Source organism: Sus scrofa, chromosome 2 (assembly GCF_000003025.6).
Source record: "Sus scrofa isolate TJ Tabasco breed Duroc chromosome 2, Sscrofa11.1, whole genome shotgun sequence".
Lineage (NCBI taxonomy): Eukaryota > Metazoa > Chordata > Mammalia > Artiodactyla > Suidae > Sus > Sus scrofa.
Window position 1 is genome coordinate 74,980,671 of NC_010444.4, and position 24,332 is coordinate 75,005,002.

At 51.2% G+C, this 24,332-nt stretch overlaps 1 protein-coding gene across 9 annotated transcripts in view; it reads left to right on the forward strand.

Moving 5' to 3' along the window:
* PIP5K1C (phosphatidylinositol-4-phosphate 5-kinase type 1 gamma) overlaps positions 1 to 24,332 on the forward strand; it is a 69,633-nt gene that overhangs the window by 3,405 nt on the left and 41,896 nt on the right. Inside the window, exon 1 of one of the 9 annotated variants that reach the window (XR_002341690.1) lies at positions 19,211 to 19,264. The exons of 7 other annotated variants lie outside the window; for them this stretch is intronic. Coding sequence is in view for 1 of the 2 variants with exons in the window: in XM_021084105.1 (XP_020939764.1) it covers positions 19,255 to 19,264 (10 nt within the window). In the remaining variant the exon portion in view is untranslated. Of the gene's footprint in view, positions 1 to 19,210; positions 19,265 to 24,332 lie in introns of those variants that run through there. One more of the 9 variants, XM_021084105.1, reaches the window with a different exon arrangement.

Here is a 24,332-nt window from a genome sequence, read left to right on the forward strand (position 1 = left end):
TGTGGCTTTGGTCTGTGCTGTGCTCTGGTGTTTCTCAGCCATCTCCCTCCTGTCCTTTCTACTTCTCTTATGATTGCAGTACAGTCAGCTTCATGCCCCACCGACGTCTAACCTGGTGGCACATTATGTGGGCTTTGCCTTCAGAATGGACCCCAGATCTACCCACTTCTCCCGACTCCTCTGCCTGCACCTGGTTCAGCACCTTCATCCTTCCCTGGTCCCCTGACTCTTCCTGTGTTCTCTTCCACTCACCCCAGATGGCTCCCACTAAAAGCTGACTCAGGCCCCACCCCTTCTCTGCCCACAGCCCTCCAGGGCTCCTACCTCCCTTGGGTGAAAGCCCAAGTCCTTCCCACAACCCACAAGGTCCCCATCCGCTCCCTTCCTCCCCATCCCCTTCCTCCCTCACCACCCCTTGCTCACTCTGCTCTAGCCCCTCCAGCCACACAGGCCCCCTCACAGTTCCTCCAACACACCATGCCTGGCCCTTCCCCAGGGCCTTTGCACCCCCTGTGTCCTCTGCTTGGCATGCACACCCTCCATGTCTCTGTCATTTGCTTCCTTAGCTCTTACATTTGAGGGGGCCAGCATGGCCGGGGTGGGTGGGGACTCATCACTGGAGCCTCAGTAGCTGTGGGCAGATGGTAACTGGGGGCTGCAGCGTCCTTCATCCCCTCGTTGTAAGTCATCTATGGCCTTGGAGGCAGAAAGCTCCCCATTCGAATTCCACCCTGGCCACTTTCTAGTGATGCGGCATCAGGCACTTGGGCCCACAGCCTGGGTCCCCTCCACGGAGAGGCCTCAGGAGCCAGACTACCTTTGCCTGCTGGGGACCCTCCACTTTGGCATCTCTGTCTGTGAAATGGCATGCTGACGTGGCTTTCTGGTAGGACTGGGTCAGGCGGATTGGCGTGTGGAGCCTGGGTAGGGTGCTGGTGTGGTGACCCCACACTTGTGCGAGCTCAAGGGACTGCTCAGCTCAGTGGACATGCGTTTACCCCTCGCCTTGTCCTGGGACAGTACCTGGTGGACGTTTATCGATCACCTGCTGGGGGGCAGGGGCAGAGGGCCAGGCGCCTAGGCTCCCTCATCTTCAGATTGGTGGGGATCAGAATGGGGGTGGCCAGTGAGTAAATGCTTGAGGCCGGGGTCGCAGACTTTGGCCCCAGGTCCATCCCACTTGCGGCCAGTTTTATTGGCACTTGGTCACACCCTGTCATCCACGCGTTGTCCACAGGGCTGTCCAGCCACAGGAGCAGAGCTGAGTGTCAAGACAGAGACCTCTGGATTAGAATTCATTAATTTAGGAGTTCCCTTTGTGGCTCAGCAGAAATGAACCTGACTAGCATCCATGAGGACGCAGGTTTGATCCCTGGCCTCGTTGTGGCTTAGCAGGTTAAGGACCCAACATAGTTTCTCTGAGGATATGGGTTCGATCCCTGACCCTGTTCAGTGGGTTAAGGATCCAGTGTTTCCGTGAGCTGTGGTGTGGATTACAGGTGCAACTTGGATCCAGCGTTGGCTGTGGTGTAGGCCAGCGGCTACAGCTTCAATTCTAACCTTAGCCTGGGAATTTCATGCTGTAGGCGTGGGCCTAAAAAGACAAAAAAAAAAAAAAAAAAAAAAAAAAAATTCACTTATATGTTTACTGTTTGTATGCTTTTATGAATTTTTTTGTGTTTTCTCTTTCATATGTAGTAATTCTTTATATGTGAAAGTTATTTAATCGTCATTATTATATGCATTGCAATATTAACTTCTAGTTTCCTAAGAGTGATTTTACTTGTTTACAACTTTACCAGATAATTTTTGTTATTTTGTTTGTGGTCAAACTTGTTAAAAGTTCCTTTATAATATAAAGATCGAGAAGATTATTGATAATAAAATTCTGTATTATTTCAAAAAAAAAAAGAGAGGCCTCTGGCTTCAAAGCTGGAAATACTCACTGTCTGGTCCTTTATGGAAAATGCTTGCTGACCCTTGAGTCAGACCACGCTGGCCCAAGGGGAGCTGTGAGGGTGGTGAAACAGGTGTTGTGGCCATAGAGGGTGACCAGGGCCTGCTGCCACTGAGGTGGTCAGGGGAGCAGATGACCTGAGGGAGAAAGAGCCACAGTTGAGCATTCAGGCAGAGGGATCAGCTGTGCAAAGGCCCTGAGATAGGAATGAGCATGATTCATTTGAGCCACAAAAGGGAGGGGTAGGGGCCTGAGGCAGGCAGGGCCAGCTTTTTGGGGTCACAGGTTCTGGTCTGAGTCTAGTTGGTGGTGCTGGCAGGTTTAAGCAGGGCAGTGAGTCACCTGTTACAGAGTGCTCTCTGGCTGCATGGTGGGGAGGGGGCTTTGGGGGCAGGTGTCCAGGTGAGTGGGACTGGGGCCTGGACAGGGGTCCTGTGGGGGTGGGGGGAGGTGAGGGAGGCCTGCTTCCTGGAGTTGGTGGCAGGGGGCAGGGGGCAAGAAGGAGCAGGTCTGGGGGTCCAGGCTCTGGCCAGCTCATGCTGAAGTGGGAGGGGCAGTTCCAGGGGGCTACCTGGGGTCTTCCAAGGCATTTGTGGCCTGGAGCTTGGCCTGGCTCAGCCTCACCTTGGCCAAGGACAGAGTGCCTCTCCAAATGTGGGTAAGGGGGGCCCAGGTATTCCGTAGGACAGGAATAGGTGAGGCCTGTGTCCCCTCGTATGGCTCCTTAAGTGACAGCTGTGTGATCCGGGCCTTTACTGATGTGGTGGCCCAGGTTCTCAGAGTGTCTTGGCTCCCAGGCCCTCCTGTTCCCACAGCCTGCTGCCCTGGCCTAGCCTGTGTCACCACTTGTGACAGTACAGGTCGGGACCCTGCTGGGGATTTCCTGGCTGCTGCCAGCTGGATGGTGGGGCCTGAGGCAGGGACTGCCCACGTGAGGGGATTACTGACCTGGGGATTAGCCTTGGGGCCTTGTCCTGGGCACCACCAGGCCACATGGAGGGGTTGGGGTCCAGGTGCCTGAGACAGTGGGAGGTGTTTTGGGGACCTAGCCTCTGGTTTTGATTGAACAAGGGGACCCCAGCATTTTGTCACAGTTGCTCTTCTTTCTCAGTTATGCACTCATACTTTTATCCTGGAGGCGCAGGGCTGCTGTTGATGGTTTAGAGCTGTGGGGTGCGGTGCAGGTGTCCCCCACAGTTCACACTGAAGTGTGCACAGGCCAGGCACTGGGGGCCAGCCTGCACAAGATGTGAGTATGCTGGGGGTGCAGGTGAGGTGCCTGCAGGCAGCAGATGAGGAAAGAAGAGAGAGATACACCATGGCAGGGGAATCGAATGCCATGGGGAAAAGCAGAGCAGAGAGAAGGAGAGAGAGAAATGGGCAGTGGGGGAGCTGGTTGAAGCCAGGTACTCAGGAGGGGTGACATTTGAGCAGAGATCTATAGGCAGAGGAGATATGTAGTGTGGAGCCATGAGGAGAGCACTCTAGACAGAGGGTACAGCTTGTGCAAAGGTCCTGGGGCAGGACTGTGCCTGGTGTGTTGGAGGAACAGTGAGGAGGAGGCCCATGTGACTGGAGCAGAGTGAGTGAGGGGGAGAGAGGGAGGAGGAGCAGGGAGGGGACATAGCAGGTGGTGGTGGGCCTTGTGGGCCATGGGGAGGACCATGGCTTTTACCTGATAGGAGCTGGGAGCCCTGAAGGCCCAGGGCAGAGGAGGGGCAGGACTGACTCAGGTGGTCACAGGCTGCTTGTGGCCGCTGTGGGGAGGTAGACTATGAGGAATAAGCATGTGAGCCAGGCACCAGGGTGGAGGTGACAGTGCTGGTCCAGGTGGACCATGATGGGACTTGGGCCCTGGCAGGTAGAGGCAGGAGAAAGCAGCAATTTGGGGTTGATTTTAGAAGCAGAGTTCACAGGACTTATTGAAGGATTGAGTGTGGGGAGCAAGAGAGGAGTAGAGGGTGACTCCCAGGTTGTGGCCTGTGCCCCTGGCAGGACAGATGGGGACAGGGCTAGAGCAGGTGTGCTGGACGATCGGGCTCAGTCTTTTTTTTTTTTTTTTTTTTTCCCACTGTACAGCAAGGGGGTCAGGTTATCCTTACATGTGTACATTGCAATTACAGTTTTTTTCCCCACCCTTTCTTCTGTTGCAACATGAGTATCTAGACATAGTTCTCAATGCTTTTCAGCAGGATCTCCTTGTAAATCTATTCTAGGTTGTGTCTGATAAGCCCAAGCTCCCGATCCCTCCCACTCCCTCCCCCTCCCATCAGACAACCACAAGTCTCTTCTCCAAGTCCATGATTTTCTTTTCTGAGGAGATGTTCATTTGTGCTGGATATTAGATTCCAGTTATAAGTGATATCATATGGTATTTGCCTTTGTCTTTCTGGCTCATTTCACTCAGTATGAGATTCTCTAGTTCCATCCATGTTGCTGCAAATGGCATTATGTCATCCTTTTTTATGGCTGAGTAGTATTCCATTGTGTATATATACCACATCTTCCGAATCCAATCATCTGTCGATGGACATTTGGGTTGTTTCCATGTCCTGGCTATTGTGAATAGTGCTGCAATGAACGTGCAGGTGCATGTGTTTCTTTTAAGTAGAGTTTTGTCCGGATAGATGCCCAAGAGTGGGATTGCGGGGTCATATGGAAGTTCTATGTATAGGTTTCTAAGGTATCTCCAAACTGTTCTCCATAGTGGCTGTACCAGTTTACATTCCCACCAACAATGCAGGAGGGTTCCCTTTTCTCCACAGCCCCTCCAGCACTTGTTATTTGTGGATTTATTAATGATGGCCATTCTGACTGGTGTGAGGTGGTATCTCATGGTAGTTTTGATTTGCATTTCTCTTATAATCAGCGATGTTGAGCATTTTTTCATGTGTTTGTTGGCCATCTGTATATCTTCTTTGGAGAAATGTCTATTCAGGTCTTTTGCCCATTTTTCCATTGATTGATTGGTTTTTTTGCTGTTGGGTTGTATAAGTTGTTTATATATTCTAGAGATTAAGCCCTTGTCAGTTGCATCATTTGAAACTATTTTCTCGGGCTCAGTCTTAGTGTGAGACCCAGATTCAGGGGTGCAGCAGGACTGGCTCTGGAGCCCAGGGGTGGTGGGCAGATGGCTGTGGGGCCACGAGGTGGGGGTGAAGCCGGGCGAGGGGTCTTCTCATGCAGAATGATGATGAGGCAGCTGATGTCCCCATTTGGTGAGATGTCTTAGCACCCCTGGCAGGAGATGGTTTTACGGTGTGTGACCAGGTAAGGTGACCAAGGAGGGGTAGGTGGAGAAGAGGCAGGATGGGGGTCCCAGCAGCCACAGAAAGCTGGTTTGTGAAGCAGGATCTCAGACGCACCCTCCTCTCGGGGTTCCTGAGAGGATTACATGAGCCACAAACACCCAGGACAGGGCCCAGCATGGAGAATGGAGGCACCGCTCGGCCTGGGACTGCAAGGTGACCTGCCAGGGGAGGGGGGCTTCGCTTTCCATCACCTGGAGTCTAAGCCAGCTGCCTCAGGGGTCCTTCTTCCTGCCGGCCTGGGGCTGGTTAGGATGAGGGAAAACACAGATCCTTATTGGAGTTTCTGCAAGTGGAAGGGGCGGGCAGGGTTGGCACCTTGAGCAAGCTTAGGATCGGCTAGTTTGATGGTGCTGGCTCTGGCTGGGCCTGGCCTGGCCTGGCCTGGGGTGATTGGGGTGGGGCCCCTGGGCTTGTGTGTGAGCAGGGTGGGGAGAGGTGAGGTTGTGGGCCGGAGCTGGCTTGGTTTGCACAGCAGAGATGTGCTCACAGGCAGGTGGTTGGTGATATAGGAGTTTTCTGGCTCTAGAAGGGACAGTCCTCGGATCTGCAGGGTTCCCGAGATGTCAGAGCATCATAAGATGCTGAAAATACAGACACGCGATTAACCTAAGGTGAACTGTTCCCATTTCCTTCCAGCAAGGGCCCAGGCTATGCCTTGTCCATTTCTTCCATCTGGCCCAAACTTATGGGACAAAGTGATATCTTGGCTGAGTTGCAGCTTGTGTGTATCTTAACTGAGTCAGAAGGAAAAGTCTTCCTGTATCTTTTCCTTTTTAATGTTTCATCTTTTTAAATTAAAAATGTATTTCAGGGAGTTTCCATTGTGGTTCAGTGGTAACTATCCCGACTAGTATCCACGAGGACGTGGGTGCAATTCCTGGCTTCACTCAGTGGGTTAAGGATCTGGCATTGCCATGAGCTGTGGTGTAGGTCACAGACGTGTGGCTGTGGCTGTGGTGTAGGCTGACAGCTGTAGCTCTGATTCATCCCCTAGTCTGGGAACTTCCATGTGCCACAGGTTTGGCCCTAAAAAAGACAAAAAAAAAAAAAAAGTATTTCAAACACTATTGGTGGGAATGTAAATTGGTGCAGCAACTAAGGAAAACAACATGGTAGTTCTTTAAAAAACTAAAAATAGGAGTTCCCATTGTGGCGCAGTGGAAACGAATCTGACTAGGAACCGTGAGGTTGCGGGTTCGATCCCTGGCTTCACTCAGTGGGTTAAGCATCTGTTGTTGCCATGAACTGTAGTGTAGGTCGCAGGCACGGCTCAGATCCCGCGTTGCGGTGGCCCTGGCATAGGCTGGCAGCTGCAGCTCCGATTGGATCCCTAGCCTGGGAACCTCCGTATGCTGCGGGTACCCATGGCCCTCAAAAGACAAAACAAACAAAAAAACACCTAAAAATAGAATTGCCATATGATCCAGCAATCCCATTCCTGAGCGTATATCTGGAAAAGAAAACTTTAATTTGAGTAAGATACATGTTCCACTGGGTTCATAGCAGCACTATTTACAATAGCCAAGACATGGAAACAACATGTGTCCATCTGCAGATGAATGGATACAGAAGATGTGGTACATATATACAATGGAATATTACTCAGTCATAAAAAAAGAATGAAAGGAGTTCCCGTTGTGGCTCAGCAGAAAACAAATCTGACTAGCATCCATGAGGATGCAGTTTGATCCCAGGCCTTGCTCAGTGGGTTAAAGATCCGTCATTGCCATGAGCTGTGGTGTAGGTCGCAGATGTGGCTCGGATCTGACGTTGCTACAGGTGTAGGCCAGTGACTAGGCTTTGACCCCTAGCCTGGGGACCTACATATGCTGTGGGTAAAAAAAGAGTGAAATAATGCCATTTGCACAACATAGGTGGACCTAGAGAATATCATACTAAGCGAAGTCAAAGACAAATATGTGATATCACCTATAGGTGGAATCATAAAAAAATGATATACGTGGACTTATTTACAAAACAAAATAGAATCACAGACATAGAAAACTGATGGTTACCAAGGGGAAAGGGGTAGGGGAAGGGAGGGATAAATTAGGAGTGTGGGATTAACAGATAGACGTAGCACTATATATAAAATAGATAAACAGTAAGGATTTGCTGTATAGCTCAGGGTCAGTATCTTGTAATAATCTATAATGTAAGATAATCTGAAATACCATATGGATATATATATATATGCATATATATATGCATATATATATAACTGAATCACTTTGCACTTTGCTCCACACCTGAAACTAATACAACATTGTAAATCAACTTTATTTCAATTAAAAAAAAGAAGTTAAAAAAACATATCCCAGCAAAGGGAGCAGAGACACACAGGAGATAAGGGACTAGCCTGCCCAGGTCACACAGGGGCAGTGGCTGGACTGCTGCACCCTGACAATATCCTGCACTTTGTCAGAGCTGAAAACGTCGGCCACCAGGGAGTCCTTTGTGCCTTTGCTCCTGTGAGCTCTTGGGTCCCCACTCTGTCTTGTTCTGATTCCACCCCATTCCTGTGTTTAATCATACACCACTCTTAGGACTCTTAGTTCATTTCCTGGGAACTGTATACTGATTGTATCTTTCCCATTTTCAACTGAGTTCTTAGGGTTTTTTTCTTCTTGATCTATAGAAGCTCTTTATATATTATGGACTTTTTTTTTTTAATCCATAATACAAGTAAGTGCAAGTAGTTTTGTCTCATCTTCTCTTAACAATGATGATTGATGCCAGGCAGATGTTTTTGTTTTTATGTGATCACATCTATTAGTCTCTCTTTTTATGATCTCCCAGTTTGGTGTCATGATGGAAATGTGTTCTCTGTTCTGAGGTTACAGTTAAATGCTTCTCGTACTTATATGTTTCCTTTTTTTTTTTTTTTTTTTGCATTTAAATTCTTGTTATATTTGGGAGTTCCTGTTGTGGCTTAGTGGGTTAAGAACCTGACTAGTATCCATGAGGATGCAGGTTCAATCCCTGGCCTTGATCATTGGGCTAAGCATCCCACATTGCTGCGAGCTGCGGTATAGGTTGCAGATGCAGCTCGGATCTGGCATTGCCATGGCTGTGGTGTAGGCCGGCCACCGCAGCCCCAATTTGATCTGTAGCCTGGGAACCTCCATATGCTGCAGGTATGGCCCTAAAAGAAAAAATAAATTCTTATTATATTTTGAATTTATCCTGGAATTTATAAGATGTATGAGGGTTTCATTGATCAAGTTTTCCCAGGTGGCTGAGTGGTCCCAGCCTCCCTTCCTGGATGATCGACTTTGCTCCTTCACCGATTCGAGATGTGACCTTGATTACAGACCAGATTCCCATGTGTGGCTGCTCTATTTCTGGACTTTCTGTTTGGTTCCACTCATCTGCCTCTGTCTTCATGCAAAAGGCATTTCTTAAACTACAAGTAATAACACGCTTTCCTGTAAAAGAGCAGCAGTCAGACCTGCAGTCAGTGGGAAGTGAACACTTATTTCTGTCTCAATCCTCTAGTTCCGTAGAGGTAGTGACCGTCACCCCAGATGTTTTCCTGTGCCTGTACACACCTGTCTCCGTATATATCACCATTTCTAACATTTTATTTTGGAATCTTTGATGCCTTCAAAAAGTTGCAGGAACACTGTGGCAACACCCACATGCTCTCTGCCATAGACACCAAGGGAGAAAGAACACACAGGGTTGGGCTCCTGAGAGCCCCTGGTCACCGCGTTGTCACAGCCAGTCCACACGCAGCTCCATGGGATATGTGTTTCTGTTTAAAGACACCTGGTCTATTATGAGTTGTTGATTCATTTGCAGTGAACCCCTGGCTGGCGAGGTTGTAACTCTGGCCTGAATGAAGCTCATCTCACATGCCCTCCTGCACTTGGGATGGCACGTGGCAGTTGAGCTCTAGTGCTCCTCCAGGAAGCCTGCCTGATTTCCCTGGCCAGGGCCTCCAAACCGTCCACGTGCCCACTGTCTGCTGCCCTGTGGGCTGTCTCTGCCTAGAGCCTCGGGCCCTGAACTTTGGCAGCAGGCCAGCGCCTGGCCCAGACAGGTGTTGAGCTGTGTAACATGAGTGTCGAAGGTTCTGGAAGCTTCTTTCTCTTAGGGCCTGTGGAGTTCTGAATTCACACACACACACACACACACACACACTCTCATCCACTCATCCACTCTCCCTCTCTCTCTCCGGCCCCCAGCCCTGTCTTTTGCAAGGCTTCCTGTTTACCACTCTGGAAACATTCTGTGCAGTGAGATTGAGGGTGCGAGGCAGGTCTCCCTGTGTTGGAGGAGGGGCAGCAAGGGCTGCTGGTCAGGGCTCAGCTCCCAGCTGCACCCTCCCTCTAGCCACAACAGACCTGTTCTTTGCTGTTCCTGGAGAGTGTCCTGTCCTGTAACCACAGGGCCTTTGCATATGCTTGACCCCCTCCAGCCTTTAGAATTCAGCTCTCCTTTGATTTTTCTTTTCCCTCCTTTGGAAAGCTGCTGTGTGTTTATGGCGCAACATACAGGCCCACCGCAGGCATCTCTCTTGCTGGTTTCTTGTGCCCCCTGTGAGGCACTTCTGTGCACAGTGCCCTGGTCACACACCTCCTACCCTTGTGTTTGTAAAATGCAGGCACACCTCGATGACACCACGGGCTCGGGTCTAGACCACTGCAGTAAAGCAAATATCTCAGTAAAACAAGTCAGGAATTTTTGAATTCCCAGCAGATTACACTCTAATGTGGTCCTGTTATGGGTGTAGTAGCATTATATCTAAAAACAATACAAAACAAAAAACAGCGCATATACACACCCCTTCATTTAAAAATACTTTATTGCTGGAGTTCCCATTGTGGCTCAGCAGAAATGAATCTGACCTGTATCCATGAGGACGTGGATTTGATCCCTGGCCCTGCTCAGTGGGTTAAGGATCCAGTGTTGCCGCGAGCCTGATTTGACCCCTAGCCTAGAAACCTCCATGTGCCACAGCTGCAGCCCTAAAAATAAATAAAATTAAAAAAATAAAAATACAGGAGTTCCCGTTGTGGCTCAGTGGTAACAAACCCGGCTAGTATTCATGAGAGTGCAAGTTCGAGCTCTGGCCTCGCTCAGTAGGTTCAGGATCCGGCATTGGCTGTGGCTGTGGTGTAGGCCGGCGGCTACAGTTCTGATTAGACCCCTAGCCTGGGAATTTCCATATGCTGCAGGTGTGGCCTGAAAAAAACCAAAAAAACCAAAAAACCTTTATTGCTAAAAAATACTGTCATCTGACCCTTCAGAAAGTAGATATCTTTTTGGAATAGTGACATCAAAGACCACTGACCACGTATGACCATAAAAATATAATAACAGTGACAAGGTTTGAGAATTACCAAAAATGTGACACAGACCTGGAGGGAGCAAATGCTGCTAGGAAAATGGCGCCCAATAGACTTGCCTGAGGCAGGGTTGCCGTAGACCTTCAACTTGTAAAAAAAACACCGCCTCTGCTCAGCAAAGCAAGGTCGACCTGGAGACCTCATTCTGTGCTTAGACTCTTTTCTAAACACTTTTTTTTGGGGGAGGGGGGTAACAGCTCTGCTGAGCTGTAATTCACAGGCCACATGTTTTTACCTATTTAAAGTGTGCACTTCAGTGGTTTTTACTCTATTCACAGAGCTATGCAGCCATCTCCACAGTCAATTTTAGAACATCCCATCACCTCGAAAAGGAAGCCCCATCCCCATCAGTAGTCACCCCCATTGCCTCCCCAGCCCCTGACAACCAGGAATCCACCCTCTGTGTCTGTGGCTGTGCTTGTTCTGGATGTTTCCCATCCATGGAATCCCACACTGTGTGTCCTTCTGTGTCTGCTTCTCTCACTGAGCATCGTGGTCTCCAGGTCCATCCACGTGGTGCTTCTCTCCTTTTCAGGCTGAGTGATGCTCTCGTGTGTGGAGGGACCACATGGTGTTTGTCCATCATCCGTCGATGGGTGTTTGGCCCCACTGGCCGCCGTGACTGTAACTGTGACTCCTGCTGCCAAGAACATTCATGCTCACCCTCTGTGTGGACGGATGTTCCCACTTCCTTGTGGGAGGGGAATGCCTGACTTTTGGTGTGTCCTGGCGGTTAGGCACCTTGAGCATCTCTCCCTGTGATGGTTGGCCATTTGTGTGTCCTCGTTGGAGAAACATTATTCAGAACCTTTGCTCTTTGTCCAGTTGGGTTAGTTTTCTTCTCATTGCTGAGTTGTAGGTGCTCTTTGTATGTTTCAGACATGAGTCCCTCCTCAGACAGACGATCCACAACACTTCCTCTGAGTCTGCAGGTCATCTCTGCACCTTCTTAGCAATGTGTGTGGAAGCACAAGTGAATTTGATTTTGGTGCCATTCTGTCTCTTTGCTTTGGCTGCTGAGGTCCTAGCTTCTAAGGTTTTATCATCTCAGCTCATACATTCATTTAGGTTTATGATGGGTTTTGAGTTGATTTCATGTGGCTGCAAATGGGACGCCCCCCCCCCCCAGTTTCTCCTCATTTAGCTGTCCTTGCAGAAACCAGTTGCCTGTCAGTGTCTGGTTCTGGGTTTCAGTCCATCTGTTCTGGACTCTCCTGCCACCATGTCTGTCTTGTGCCACTGCCACCTGTCCTCGTTGCTGTTAATTTTTTTTTTTTTTTTTTTGTCTTTTTGCCTTTTCTAGGGCCGCTTTCTTGACATATGGAGATTCCTAGGCTAGGGGTCTAATTGGAGCCGTAGCTGCCGGCCTACGCTAGAGCCACAGCAATGCAGGATCCGAGCCGCATCTGCGACCTACACCACAGCTCACGGCAATGCTGGATCCTTAACCCGCTGAGCAAGGGCAGGGATCGAACCCGCAACCTCATGGTTCCTAGTCGGATTAATTAACCACTGCGCCACGACGGGAACTCCTCTTTGCTGTTAATTTTGAAGTAGACATTGAAGGGTGAAATGCCATTCCCCCAAGTCTGCTTTTGCCCCTTTAATGTATTAAGTCTGGCTTGGCCCTTGCTGTCTGTCACATGGCTCAGGACTGCCACGTCCCTTTCAAATTTTAAAAAAATTTTTATTTTTATAGCTGCACCAGTGGCATATGGAAATTCCCAGGCCAAGGACTGAATTTGAGCTGCTCAGATCCTTTAATTCACTACTCAGGGCCAGAGATTGAACCCTCACCTCTGCAGTGACCCAAGCCAGTGCAGATTCTTAACCCACAGCGCCACAGCAGGAGCTCCCCGCTATGTCCCTTTAAATAGCTGCATCGTATTCTGCTGGGTGCTTCCTACTCTTCATTCTGTTCACTCCCCAGCCCTTTATTGAGTACCTATTGTATGCCAGGCCTGTAGGGCAGAGTGCCAGTGGAGGGGCCCAGAAAGAGCACAGGCAGAGGCCAGCCCCAGGGTGGGGGTGGGGTGGGTCCAGGCCTTCCTACCCGAAGGGAGACACCCTGTCCTGCTTTCCTGGGCAGCATGGGTGACATGGACATTCACTTACTGACCACATCCAGCACCAGCCCTGGCCTGGCCTCCAGTCACAGCTGGGACCAAGACAGACCCAACCCTGCCTCCAGGAAGCCCCTAGTCTATGATAGTGATGGGAGGGACCATCCCCTCCCTGCCCTCACCTTGCTCACTCTGCTCTGGCCACATGGCCTTTTGCTGATCCCGTGGCGCTGCAGGCATGGTCCTGCCCCAGGAACTTTGCACTGGCTCTTCATGCTGCCTGGGAGGCTCTGCTGGCTCTCAGCCGGTCTCAGCCAGCTGGTTCTTTCCTGTCTCCTTCCCTTGATGTGGTTGTGGCTCAGGCTGGAGCCTGACTGTCTGGAGTCAAGTCCAGCTGTCACCACTATCCTGGGTGACCTCAGGCAAGAGACCCGGCTTCTCTGAGCCTTGGCTTCTATGTCTGTTACGTGGAGGTAATCATAGTACCTGCTTTATGGGGCTGTTTGGGCAGATGAAAATGAATCAGTAGCACTGGCCCATCGTCTAGACCTGGTAAACATTAACTATTACCGTGCCTGTGTTCCGCTGCTTTTGGCTGGTCCCTGGAGCTGGGGCCACGCTCACCCTTGGGTCTGGGGGAGTGGGGGTACCTGGAGGCCCCTCCATCTCAGGCAGCTCATTTGGCCTGGGAACCTCCCTTTCCTCATCTGTAAACTGGGGTGCAGTCATAGCCCTTGCTTCACTGGATGGAGCTGGGTTCAGTTCCAGCCCGCTTGGAGGGGCCTTGGGTGCAGGAGCCCCTGTGGGATCCCCAGGCCTAGCTGCAGCCTGGCTTGGCCTCTGACTTGCATGGGACTTTGGGCAGGCCTGCCCGCTAGGGTTCTGGAGGCCCCTTGGGAGATGGGGCCCAGGCCTGGAATGTGAGAGGAGCATCCCGCTGGGCTGGCGCTGCCAGAGAGTAAAAATACATCTGGGAGGAAAACTGGGCCAAGAAACCTCTCACATCAGTCCTGAGACAGCGCGTGATCCGCTGCCAGGAGCCTGCGGGGTAGGGGTGGGGGCACTGTCCCTGCACTCTGGCCATCATCCTCCGATCTGGCTCCTGACTGCCAGCCCCCTCCCAAGCACTGGTGCTGGTGACCTGCTTTCCCCTGGGGAGCCCCTGCCTGATCCCCCAGGCAGGGTGCTGTGCCTTGGGTGGGGGTGACCAGGCCTGGATCAGAGCCTCCCTGCCAGGACTTTGTGTGGGACAGTAGGAAGGAGGGACTGGTCTATTCCCTTGACCAGGTGCCCACCACGGGGTCAGCAGCGAGGACGGCAGTGCTGATGGGGAGACACAGTCCTGGGGGCCCCCAGCCCAGGGAGACTTGAAGCCTGTCACCCCACCTCTTTGGTCATGCTGGGTGGCAAGCTTTGTCCACGAGGGGCCAGGTGGTCTCTGTGGGAGCAGGTTCTGCCTTGATTGTAAATGAGTGGGTGGGGCCGCGTGCCAATAAGACTTTATTTACAAAAGCCGCAGTGGGGGCTTTGGTCCACAGGGCACACTGCTGGTCCTTGAGCTATATTAACAGACATTCCTCCCCACACATACCTTTTTTCCTCAAGCAGCTTGAATTGGGTTTCTGTCTTGACACAAAACATCCTGATACCCCTTCCCTGAGCCCAGTTTCCCCTGTTGAGGAGAGATGGGACAGGCATTGCTTAGGACAGGCTGAGCAGGAAGCACCATGGACCCGAGGCCCTGCTGGGTAAGAGCAGTAGGAACGCAGCCCACACACGTGTCTCAAATATGTTTCCTAGAGCCGGACGTCAGACAAAGGGCTGAAGGCAGGTTGGCAAAGTGGTGTGCCTGAGAGGGAGGTCCAGGCCCCCGGGAGTGGGTAGAGCCTGGACTGCTGAGGTCCCGGGATGGGCATAGGGAAGGCAAGGCTGGCCTCACCCCAGAGCCCGAATCCATAAAGGAAGGAGCCCTGCCATCCACGGTGATGGTGTGAGCTCAGTGGAAGGCTGTGCACCATCAGGCAGGCCTGTGCCCAGGGCAGAGCAGAAGGCGGTCATCAAATGTGAGGTAAGCCTGTGTTCCATGCCAGGCTGATGCCAGGCCCCAGCAGGGACTCTGTCCTTGAGCCCAGTGAAGGTGGGAACAGGTGACCAGATGGCTGCAGGGCCCCAGGCCAGGTGTGGGAGCATAGTCAGGAGCATGACTTCACCCAGAGGATCAGGGAAACCCATAGGAAGGGTTTCAGGAGGAAGCTTCTAGTTGCAGTGTGGACAGGCCAGCTTGGGCTGGTCTGATGGCCTGAGCCCTCTGGGGCTCAGTCTATAGGGACCCAGGTGTACTCGTGGCCCCCAGGACCCCCTGCAGCTCCACTCTGGTTGCACCTTCAGAGACATCTGTTCCTGCCCACCCAAGAGCAGAGAGGCCTTCTCCCTGATTTCCTCCTAAGGTTTCAGTTCAGGGTTTTTGCTTGTTTGTTTGTTTCATTTCCATGATGGTTTATGGCTAATAAAATAGTAGAGCAAAATGAAGTCACAAATAATCCCTGACACTTAATTTTGATTTAGCAGTTGCAGTAAGTTTTCTGATGGTTGTTGTTAATATGGAAAATACAAGCTTACAAATGGATTTCCTGTTCTCTATATTCTGATTGCTGTGGTAATTAGCCAGAGCAAGAGGAAATTTTCTTTTACATTTTTTTATTAAAGTGTAGTTGACTTACAATGTTGTGCCAATCTCTATTGTACACTAAAGTGATCCAGTCATATATATCGTGTGTGTGTGTGTGTATGTGTGTGTGTGTGTGTATATATATATATTCCTTTTCTTACATTACCTTCCATCATGGTCTATCCCAAGAGATTGGATGTAGTTCCTTGTGCTGTACAGTAGAACCTCATTGCTTATCTATTCTAAATGTCTAAATGTCATAGTTTGCATTTACTAGCCCCAAACCCCCTGCCCATCCTACTCCCTCCTCATCCCTTGTCTTTTTTTTTTTTTTTTTGGCTGTGCCTGAGGCACGCAGAAGTTCCTGGGCCTGAGCTCTAACCCATGCCACACAGTAACCCGAGCCGCTAGGGTAACAATGCCAGATCCTTAATCCACTGCACCATGAGAGAACTCTTCAGTTTGATCTTTTGCTTTTTTGTATGTGTGTGTGTGTGACGTGAGGCAGGGGTCCCTAATGATTGTATGGGTGTCAGAGGTAGACACTCCCCTACCAGACCCACGGCTGCCCCTGAGCTGGCAGGCCAGGAGGGGAACGCCTGTGTGTTTCCCTGCAAGCTAGTAATGTCCTGCCTCTAAGGACATGAAGTGCAGGGATAGGCTGCCGGTTTGACTCTGAGCTCTCTAGTAGCCAGAGTGAAGAGGGAAACAGCTTAATGGTGAGAAAGATGTTATTTCCTGGTGTCAGGACCTAGTGTGTCTTGACAGCTCGGGTTGACAAGATACCTGTGCTAAGGAGGCACCTTTCCATTTGTCCCCCTCAATGTTGGGTAAACGAGCCAGAGCCGTGTGACGGCACAGCTCCCGGGAGCGTGTCTCTTGTCTGGGCCTCTGTGTTTCTCCACCAGCTGATGAACGGGCAGCCAGGGGCGAGGAAGGGGCTTGCCCTGGCGCCTAGTGGATCTCAGACGCTGGCTGTGTGGCCTTGGTCAAGCTCCATGGCTCCAAACCTTGGTTTACCTGGAAAATGGGCACAATATCATCCCCCACCACGGGCTGCAGTGGGGGGGTTGGTGCTGCCTTTGAACTCACCGAACCCCTGGGCCTTAGCCTCCCCAGCTGTGAAGGGATCTAACAATGAGTACCTCCCGAGGTATCGAGAGGGTTGGAGACGCGGCTTGTGGGGTGCTGGCCCGGTGCGGGGGCTGTGTGTAACTTCTAGCATTTATTATGGGAAGCTTCAAACAGAAGACAAAGCAGATAGGAGAGTACAAGTAGGTATATTTTTATCATGAAATATTTTAATATTTTCTTTCTTTAATTTTATTTTATCCTCTTTTAATGTTTTTGTTTGTTTGGTTTGGTTTTATTTTTGCTTTTTAGGGCTGCACATGTGCATATGGAGGTTACCAGGCTAGGGGTCTAATCGGAGCCACAGCTGCCGACCTATGCCAGAGCCATAGCAACGCCAGATCTGAGCTGCATCTATAACTTACACCACAGCTCATGGCCACGCTGGATCCTTTAACCCACTGAGTGAGGCCAGGGATCGAACCCGTAACCTCTTGGTTCCTAGTCAGATTCATTAACCACTGTGCCATGACAGGAACTCCTGATTTTTATTTTTTCCATTCCATTTTTATTTTTCCAAATATCATGACATATTTCACATATCCAGAGAGTAATACAATAAACACGCATGCACAGGCCCTGCCCCTGCCCCGCACATCTTGACATGTGCTCCAGGTCTCCGGTCACTCCTTGTGGGCCGTCCTGGGTGCTGCAGAGTGCTGGGCGGCATCCTTGCCTCCACCCACTGGGTGCCAGGAGCCCCTGGTCATGACGACCACAGATGTCCCCAGACATTGGGCTGTGCCCTTTGGGGCAAGGTCACCTTAGGTCACTTCCCTCCACCTGGGACGCCTAATCTGGCCTCTGCCAGGTCTCCTCTAACTCTACGTAGAAAATGTGTAGTAACACACTGGTGTCTGTTGTATTATTCTGTACTTTTCTGGGTGTTTAAACTCTGCTTATTAAAGGCAGTCCCCTTGGAGCATTTTATCCCTAAATCAGAACCCGGTACCTGTGGCAAGCTCACTGAGCTTGTTATGAGTGATTGAAGGTGAGCATGAATGAATGAGTGAATGACTGAGGGAGCAGACAGAATACCATCTGGGACATTGGTTACTGGGGACAACTTTTCACTGCTCACCTGGTTCCATCAACCATTCCAGGGGATGCAAAGTGATAAATGGGAAATCATAGGTGAAAATATATGAGAGGAAGACCGTGGCTTGTATTAATCCCCCCACATTTTTTTTTTTTTTTTTTTTTTTTGGAGACTTGCCTTCTACTTTGAAATTCTAGACCGTTGTCTGCCTCCTCCTGCGGTGAGGCCCCCCTTGCTGCCCCGAAGCTCCGGTCATTGCTGGGTGGGGAGTCTGACCTCAGGTGTGGGTTCCTCATGTAAGCCTGGGAGTAGGGGGTTGGGGCCCAGCCAAGCCCCTCTGTGGGCTGGGCGGCCTTTCCCAGTGTCTCTCTGTACTCACTGACTCATGGAGCGCCTACTGCATGCTGAGCACTGCTCTAAGCTTCATTTGCCACCTCCACGTGCCTACACTCAGCCCTGTATGTCCAGCCACATCACCAGGGTGTCTCTCCTGGGCTCCAGTCTGGGTGATGGGGTCCTCTCGTCCTGACCATCCCCTTCCAAGATTGCTCCCCAGTCAGCCCCTTCTCTCCATCCCAGCCTTCCCTGCCCCAGCTCCATTTGACCTGTAATTGTTGTGCTCCTCCTGTGTGCCGGCAATTGGGCAAAGTCAGGGTATGGTGGCTGTGAATGAGACAGTCCAGTCACTGCTCTCCTAAGAAGGAGCAAGGTGATTAAGAAGTTAGCTTCAGAATGTGATGTGTGTCATGAAATAAAACAGGTGTGGTAGAGGATACAGAGGGTCAGGGGTAGGAAGGGGCCAGCGTGGTCAGGAAAGGTCTTTGTAGGAAGAGACTTCAAGCTGAGATCCATGGGATAGAGGACAGGAGCCAGCCACGCATCCCAGGCAGAGGGCATAGCAAGTGCAAAGGCCCTGAGGTAGGCCTGTGCCTTCTGCAACATGTGAGCAAGTGTGTGTGACACCATGCCTCAGGCCTTGCACACAGGTGCTCAGTAGTGTCCACTGTTGCCTGTGGGATCACTCACATCCTTTGGGCAGAATCTGCTCAAAAAAATGTTTCTCTAAAGCTTGAAAACATCTGATTCTGAAGGTCAAAATTCACCTTTAATCTGGAGGAAAAAGATTTTATTAAGAAAATTTTCAGCTACTGAAAAGTTGAAAGAATCAGATGGTAAATACTCACCCATTGCTGCTTGGATCCTGCAGTTAACATTTTGCTGTGTTAATTCCTTCCTCCATCCACCTACCCATCACTCATCCATCCCTCTCTCCATCTAACTTTCTGGATGCATTTCAAGGTTGCAGACATCAGCGCATTCTACTTAAAACACTTAAATATGTGTATCATTAACTAGAATTTGATATTTTTCACCATGTTCTTTGCAGTGTTAACCACTCTGATCACCTATTAACTCTAGCCTTCTCTGTCATAATACTGGCAGTAAAAGTCTGTGATAATACCAAAAAAAAAAAAAAAGTTCTTTATTTCTGTCACTCTGTGGCATTGACCCCAGATTCACATCTATTCATTGTCACACCAGGTGTGACCCTGCTGAAGGAAGAATTAGTATATCCCTTGTCAATGTCTGTTTATCAGAGAGGTCATCTACATTTGACAGATAAAAATTAACTCAAGTGTGAAACCAGGGCCAGGCAGATACACACGAGCAGGTGGTGGGTGCAAAGGGCAGAAACTGCTAGATCCCAGTTCCTCCTGACGTGCTTACAAGATGACCTTGGGTGAGTCGCTGGTGTCTATCTGGCCACCTTGCTCTGCTCCATTTAACTCAGTAATAGGTCGTTTTTAAAATTATTTTTATTTTTTCCATTATAGTTAGTTTACAGTGTTCTATCAGTTTTCTACTGCATAGCAAAGTGACTCAGTCACTCACACACACACACACGCACGCACGCACGCACGCACATTCTTTTTCTCACATTATCTTCCATCCTGCTACATCACAAGTGACTAGAGTGGTTGGTTATTTGGTTCTCTTGGGTTTTGTAAAATGTTGTCTCTTTTCTTCATTCCCTTCCCTTTTTCTTGTCTTACTGCATTGGCCAGCGCCCCACAGCACTCACAGCTATGCTCCTTGTCTTGGGGCTGATATTTAATGTGTTTGCCTTGTATTTATTTTTAAGTGAAATAGTTCCTACCCCACAACCCATCCCTGCCTTTTTTTGCCCCCCTTTCCCCTAGCTTATCAGTTTTTTTGGACATGACATTCATGCTGAATTTTGTGGAACACTTTTCTGGATTCTGAGATGCAATCATAGGGTTTTTCCACCTTTGACTTGGGGTAACTTCCTAAATTTCTCCAAATCTGTGCTTCCCCTTTGGTAAAATGATGGTAACGAAGTCTGAGCTTTAAATCAGGTGGTTTCTGGCTCAGGTGCTCGCAGGCGCCCTCTGGCTGCCGTGGGGGCCAGACCGTGAGGGGCCAGCTGCTGCGGGTCTGGTCTTTCTAGATCTGCTCATTTTTTAAGAAACCCAAGTTTATCTCCAAAACATTGTGATTTTGAAAGTTGACTCAACTTTCATCAACACTGTACAGCCAGAAAGAAAGCACCAGGTTCCTGGTGGCATAACTGAGGCATAGCCTCACTGAGCACAGGGCCGTGGAGTCAGGGGTGCCTGAGTTCACACCTTTGCTGTCACTTTCCTGTGGGGACTCTTGGCCTCTGGTCCCTGTGCAGACTGGGGAGCCCAGTCTTGTGTTAGCGTGGAGTCAGGGACAGGACAGGAGGGGGTTACATGCATTCCCAGCAGCTCGTCTAAATTATCCACCTCTTTGTGATGGAGTTTTCAGTAGTGGCCACCTCTCCGGGCTGGAGGGGCTCGGTCTCAGAAGGGCTCGCACAGGGGGAGGCCGGTGCTCCCTGCTGCTGCAGTTGTGAATCTCTCCTCTTTTCTTTCTTTCTTTTTTTTTTTTTTTTTTTTTCCTTTTCAGGGCCACACCTGCGGAATATGGAAGTTCCCAGGCTGGGGCTTGAATTGGAGCTGCAGCTGCCAGTCTACATCACAGCCACAGCAAAACAGGATCCGAGCTGTGTCTGTGACCTACACCACAGCTCACGGCAACACCAGATCCTTAACCCACTGAGCGGGACCAGGGATTGAACCTGCGTCCTTATGGATACTGGTTGGATTCATTACTGCTGAGCCACAATGGGAACTCCTTTTCTCTACTTTTTTTGGCTTCACTCTCGGCATGTGAATGTTCCCAGGCCAGGGATGGGACCCATGCCACAGCAGTGACCTGGGCCACTGTAGTGACGACACCGGATCTTTAACCTGCTGTGCCAGATGGGAATTCCAGAGGGCTTTCAACCATAGGAACCAGTGCAGACGGCTCACCTGGGTGACCCTGTCCCCTGGGACATCTGTGGTCATCACGACAGGGGGCCCCCCTGGCATCCAATTGGGGGGGTGCGGGGACACAGCTCCATATCCCGCCATGCCCAGTAGGGATCCACTGAGCATGACCTGGCCCTCGTGTCTGCAGTGCTGGGGAGGAGAGGGGTGGCCGAAGTCCTCATACTGTTATACCAAGCACCTCCCTCAGGAAAAGGGGATTCAGGCTCTGCAGAGTGTCCCTGCCCACACTGTGGGTCCTCCACGCGGTCTATCCAGCAGGTGGGGGTCTGTGGCTGCGACTTCTGTCTGCTTTGACAGCAGATGTGTGAACGCTGAATCAGAGCATCCAAACCTCAGGCTTGATCTTGTATATCTTCACTTTGCTTCTCCAGGAGCTGATTTTTACCATGTTTCACGAGGTTCTGGTCCAGGATGGGTCGGAAATAGAAGGAAAAACTGGTCCTTCCCCCAGGAGGTTGGGGCAGTGCCAGCCTGGAGGGTTGGCTGCCCTTCCTGAGGTCAGGTGCCTCTATCTGGTCGAATACCTCGTTTCCGAGGTGGGGATACTGAGGCCCCTGTCCTCTTGCTGTTCAGCATCACTGCCTGCCAAGAAGCAGGGTCTGGAGATGGCCCCGGTGCTGCATGTCACTGGGTGGTATTTTTGCAACTAAAGAAAAATTTTCCTTAAAATTTTTTTTTTAAATTTTTTTTTAGTTCACCTACTATAAAATTCACCCTTTTAAAATACGCAGTTCAGTCTTCTTTATTATAATCACTTTCTTGTGCCAGTGGCACTATCATCCAATTCCAGAACATTCCATCACTCCAAAACAAAATCCTGTCATCATCAGCAGTCCCCCCCTCTCCAGCTCCTGACAGCCAAGAACCCACTGTCTGTCTCTGTGGATGTGTCTGGTCTGGACATTTCCCATCCATGGAATCACACACTGTGTGTCCTTCTGTGTCCGTTTCTCTCAGTGAACATCCTGTTTTCAAGGTCTGTCCATGTGGTAGGAGTGTCAGGGCTCCTCGCTGAGGAGTAGTCTGTTTAATGCTGTAAGGATGAATAGTCTTGAGCGTTCCTGTCGTGGCGCAGCAGAAACAAATCCGACTAGGAACCATGAGGTTGCGGGTTTGATCCCTGGCCTCGCTCAGTGGGTTAAGGATCTGGCGTTGCCTTGGCTCATGGCTCTCGTGAAAGCTGGCAGCAACAGCTCCCATTAGACCTGGGAATCTCCATATGATACGGGTGTGGCCCTACAAAGACAAAAAAGATTTAAAAAAAGGATGAGTAGTCTGTTTAATGCTTTCGGAAATGTAAAGAATCCAGGTTGGACAGAGGAGCTGAAGTGCCTGCTCCTTTCTCCCTCTCCCCAAAGGCGTTCCTGAAGCTGGACCTCACATTCCTTTCAATAATGCTCTGGGCGTGGGAGTGTGGTACCGGCGTCAGTCAGCTACGGCTGTGTAACAGCCACCTCAGAGCTGCATGGCTATGGACTGCACACAGTTGCTTGTGATTCTGTGATCTGGGTTGGGTTCAGCAGTCAGCATGAAGTCCAGGAGGCTCCCTGACTCACAGGCCTTTGCGGGGGGAGGCTACCTGCCCATCTCCCAAGGCCCCTGCATGGACCTTGTAGCTCAGGGTTCCCAGAGGATGGAACCAGAAGCAGCCCCCTCTTCCTCATGCCACACTGTCCCTTCTGTTGTATTCTATAGTTCAGGCTGGGTCACAGAGCACCCCTCCCCCCACCTTATGGTTTGCAAGCCTGTTTTCAGGTGTGGCTTGTGGGCAGCCCGTCCACCCTGGTCCTGGCAGGCTGTCTCTCACAGCGAGTCCTCAGCCCCGAGCCATGCCCGCGGGATGCCTGGCCTCTCCACAAGACTCTGCTCTCATGGCTAGAGGCCTACATAGCAGGAAGCCTGGAGGAAGGCCAGACCACTCCAGCTAATCGGGGAAGTGAGCGAGCGGCTGGCCCTGGCCGCTTCCTGATTTCTCGGGGTTGCAGGCACGCCTGCCTGGTCTTTGTGCTTTCTTGTTTGCTGTGAGTCATGGGGAGCCAGCTCTGTCCTGGGCACCCCCCAGGCCTCCCACCCCCCTGCCGCCCCTCCAGTGGGCCCTCTCCTCCATGCAGGTGCCTGTCTGTTGGTGACAAGGCAGACCTGGCCCCCTGTAGCTGGGGGAGATGCTCTACAAAAGCTTGGGTGGTGCCCAGAACTGAAGACGGAGAAAGGCTGGGAGTGGCCCCAGAGAGGCAGTTTAGGGCAAGGTGGTCAGGGGACGGCCTCTCTGAGGGGCTGACATCTGAGCCAGGGCTTGGACGAAACAAGGGAGCAAACCTTGCAAGGGTCTTGGGAAGGGCGTTTCAGGTGGGGAAGGGGACAGCCTGTGCAGAGGCCCTGGGGTGCATCGGTGCCTGGTGTGTTAGGGGAACAGGGAGGAGGCCCGCTGCAGTGACCAGGGTGAGCGAGGGGAGGTGAGGGAGGAAGTGAGGGCTAGGAGGGGTCAGGGACCTTGTGGGCCATGGGGAGGACTTGGGCTTTTACCCCAGGGAGGTGGGAGCCCTGGAGGGCTGTGGGCAGAGGAGGGGCAGGGCCCTTTGGTGACTGCAGGGTGGACAGACTGAAGAGGCAAAGATGGGAGCTGGGGGGTGGGGAGGGATCTGGGCTGGTCTAGGTGGGTGGTGATGGGGGCCGAGAGAAACAGGGAGCAGCGGTGGATTCTGGATGACTTTAAGGTAGGAGGATAGATGTCAAGGCCTCTCCCTGGGTCCTTGTGGAGCCTTTGCAGCCTCAGTTTCCACATCAGACATAGAGCAGCAGTCCTGTGTTGCCAGGGAAGGGGGCAGGGACAACCTATCCTTCGCAGTGGGTTTCTTGGGTGTCTGCTGGGGCAGGCCCAGCGTGCAGCACAGCTGTGCCCCCAGATCCCCCGCTGGCCGCGGCCCTGCCTCCCACTCGGCAGCGCCTCATGCTCTCCCCCTCCCCCAGGCTATATTTAAAACTTAATTTCCTCGAAGAAAATGGGGTGGCTCGTTCAGAAGATAATCAGTCATGTGTTGGGCTGGGAGGAGCTCACCATCTCGCTTGGTCCCAGCCACCTCCAGCCCGGCTGGTGGGAGGGGGTTCAGGAACCCGTGGCCTCCTGTGACAGGGTTGCCTGGTTCTGGGGGCTGACGGACAAGGTTCCAAAAGGAAATTTCAGAGAGTGAGGAGGGGGCACAGGTGGCAATACTGGGGAGGGTGATGGAGAGGCCCCTGAGTGGAGATGGGGGACAGCATCTGGGCAGAAGGCGTGGCACTGTCTCAGGTGTACCCTTTGTTCCCTGCCCTGACCTCCTCTGTCCCTGTTCCCCTCTGTCCCCGTCCCCCACCCTATGACCTGGGCCAGCACAGCCTGTCCCCTAGCCTCAAGGATGTTCCAGTGAGAGCAGATCCGTCCCCTTATCAGCC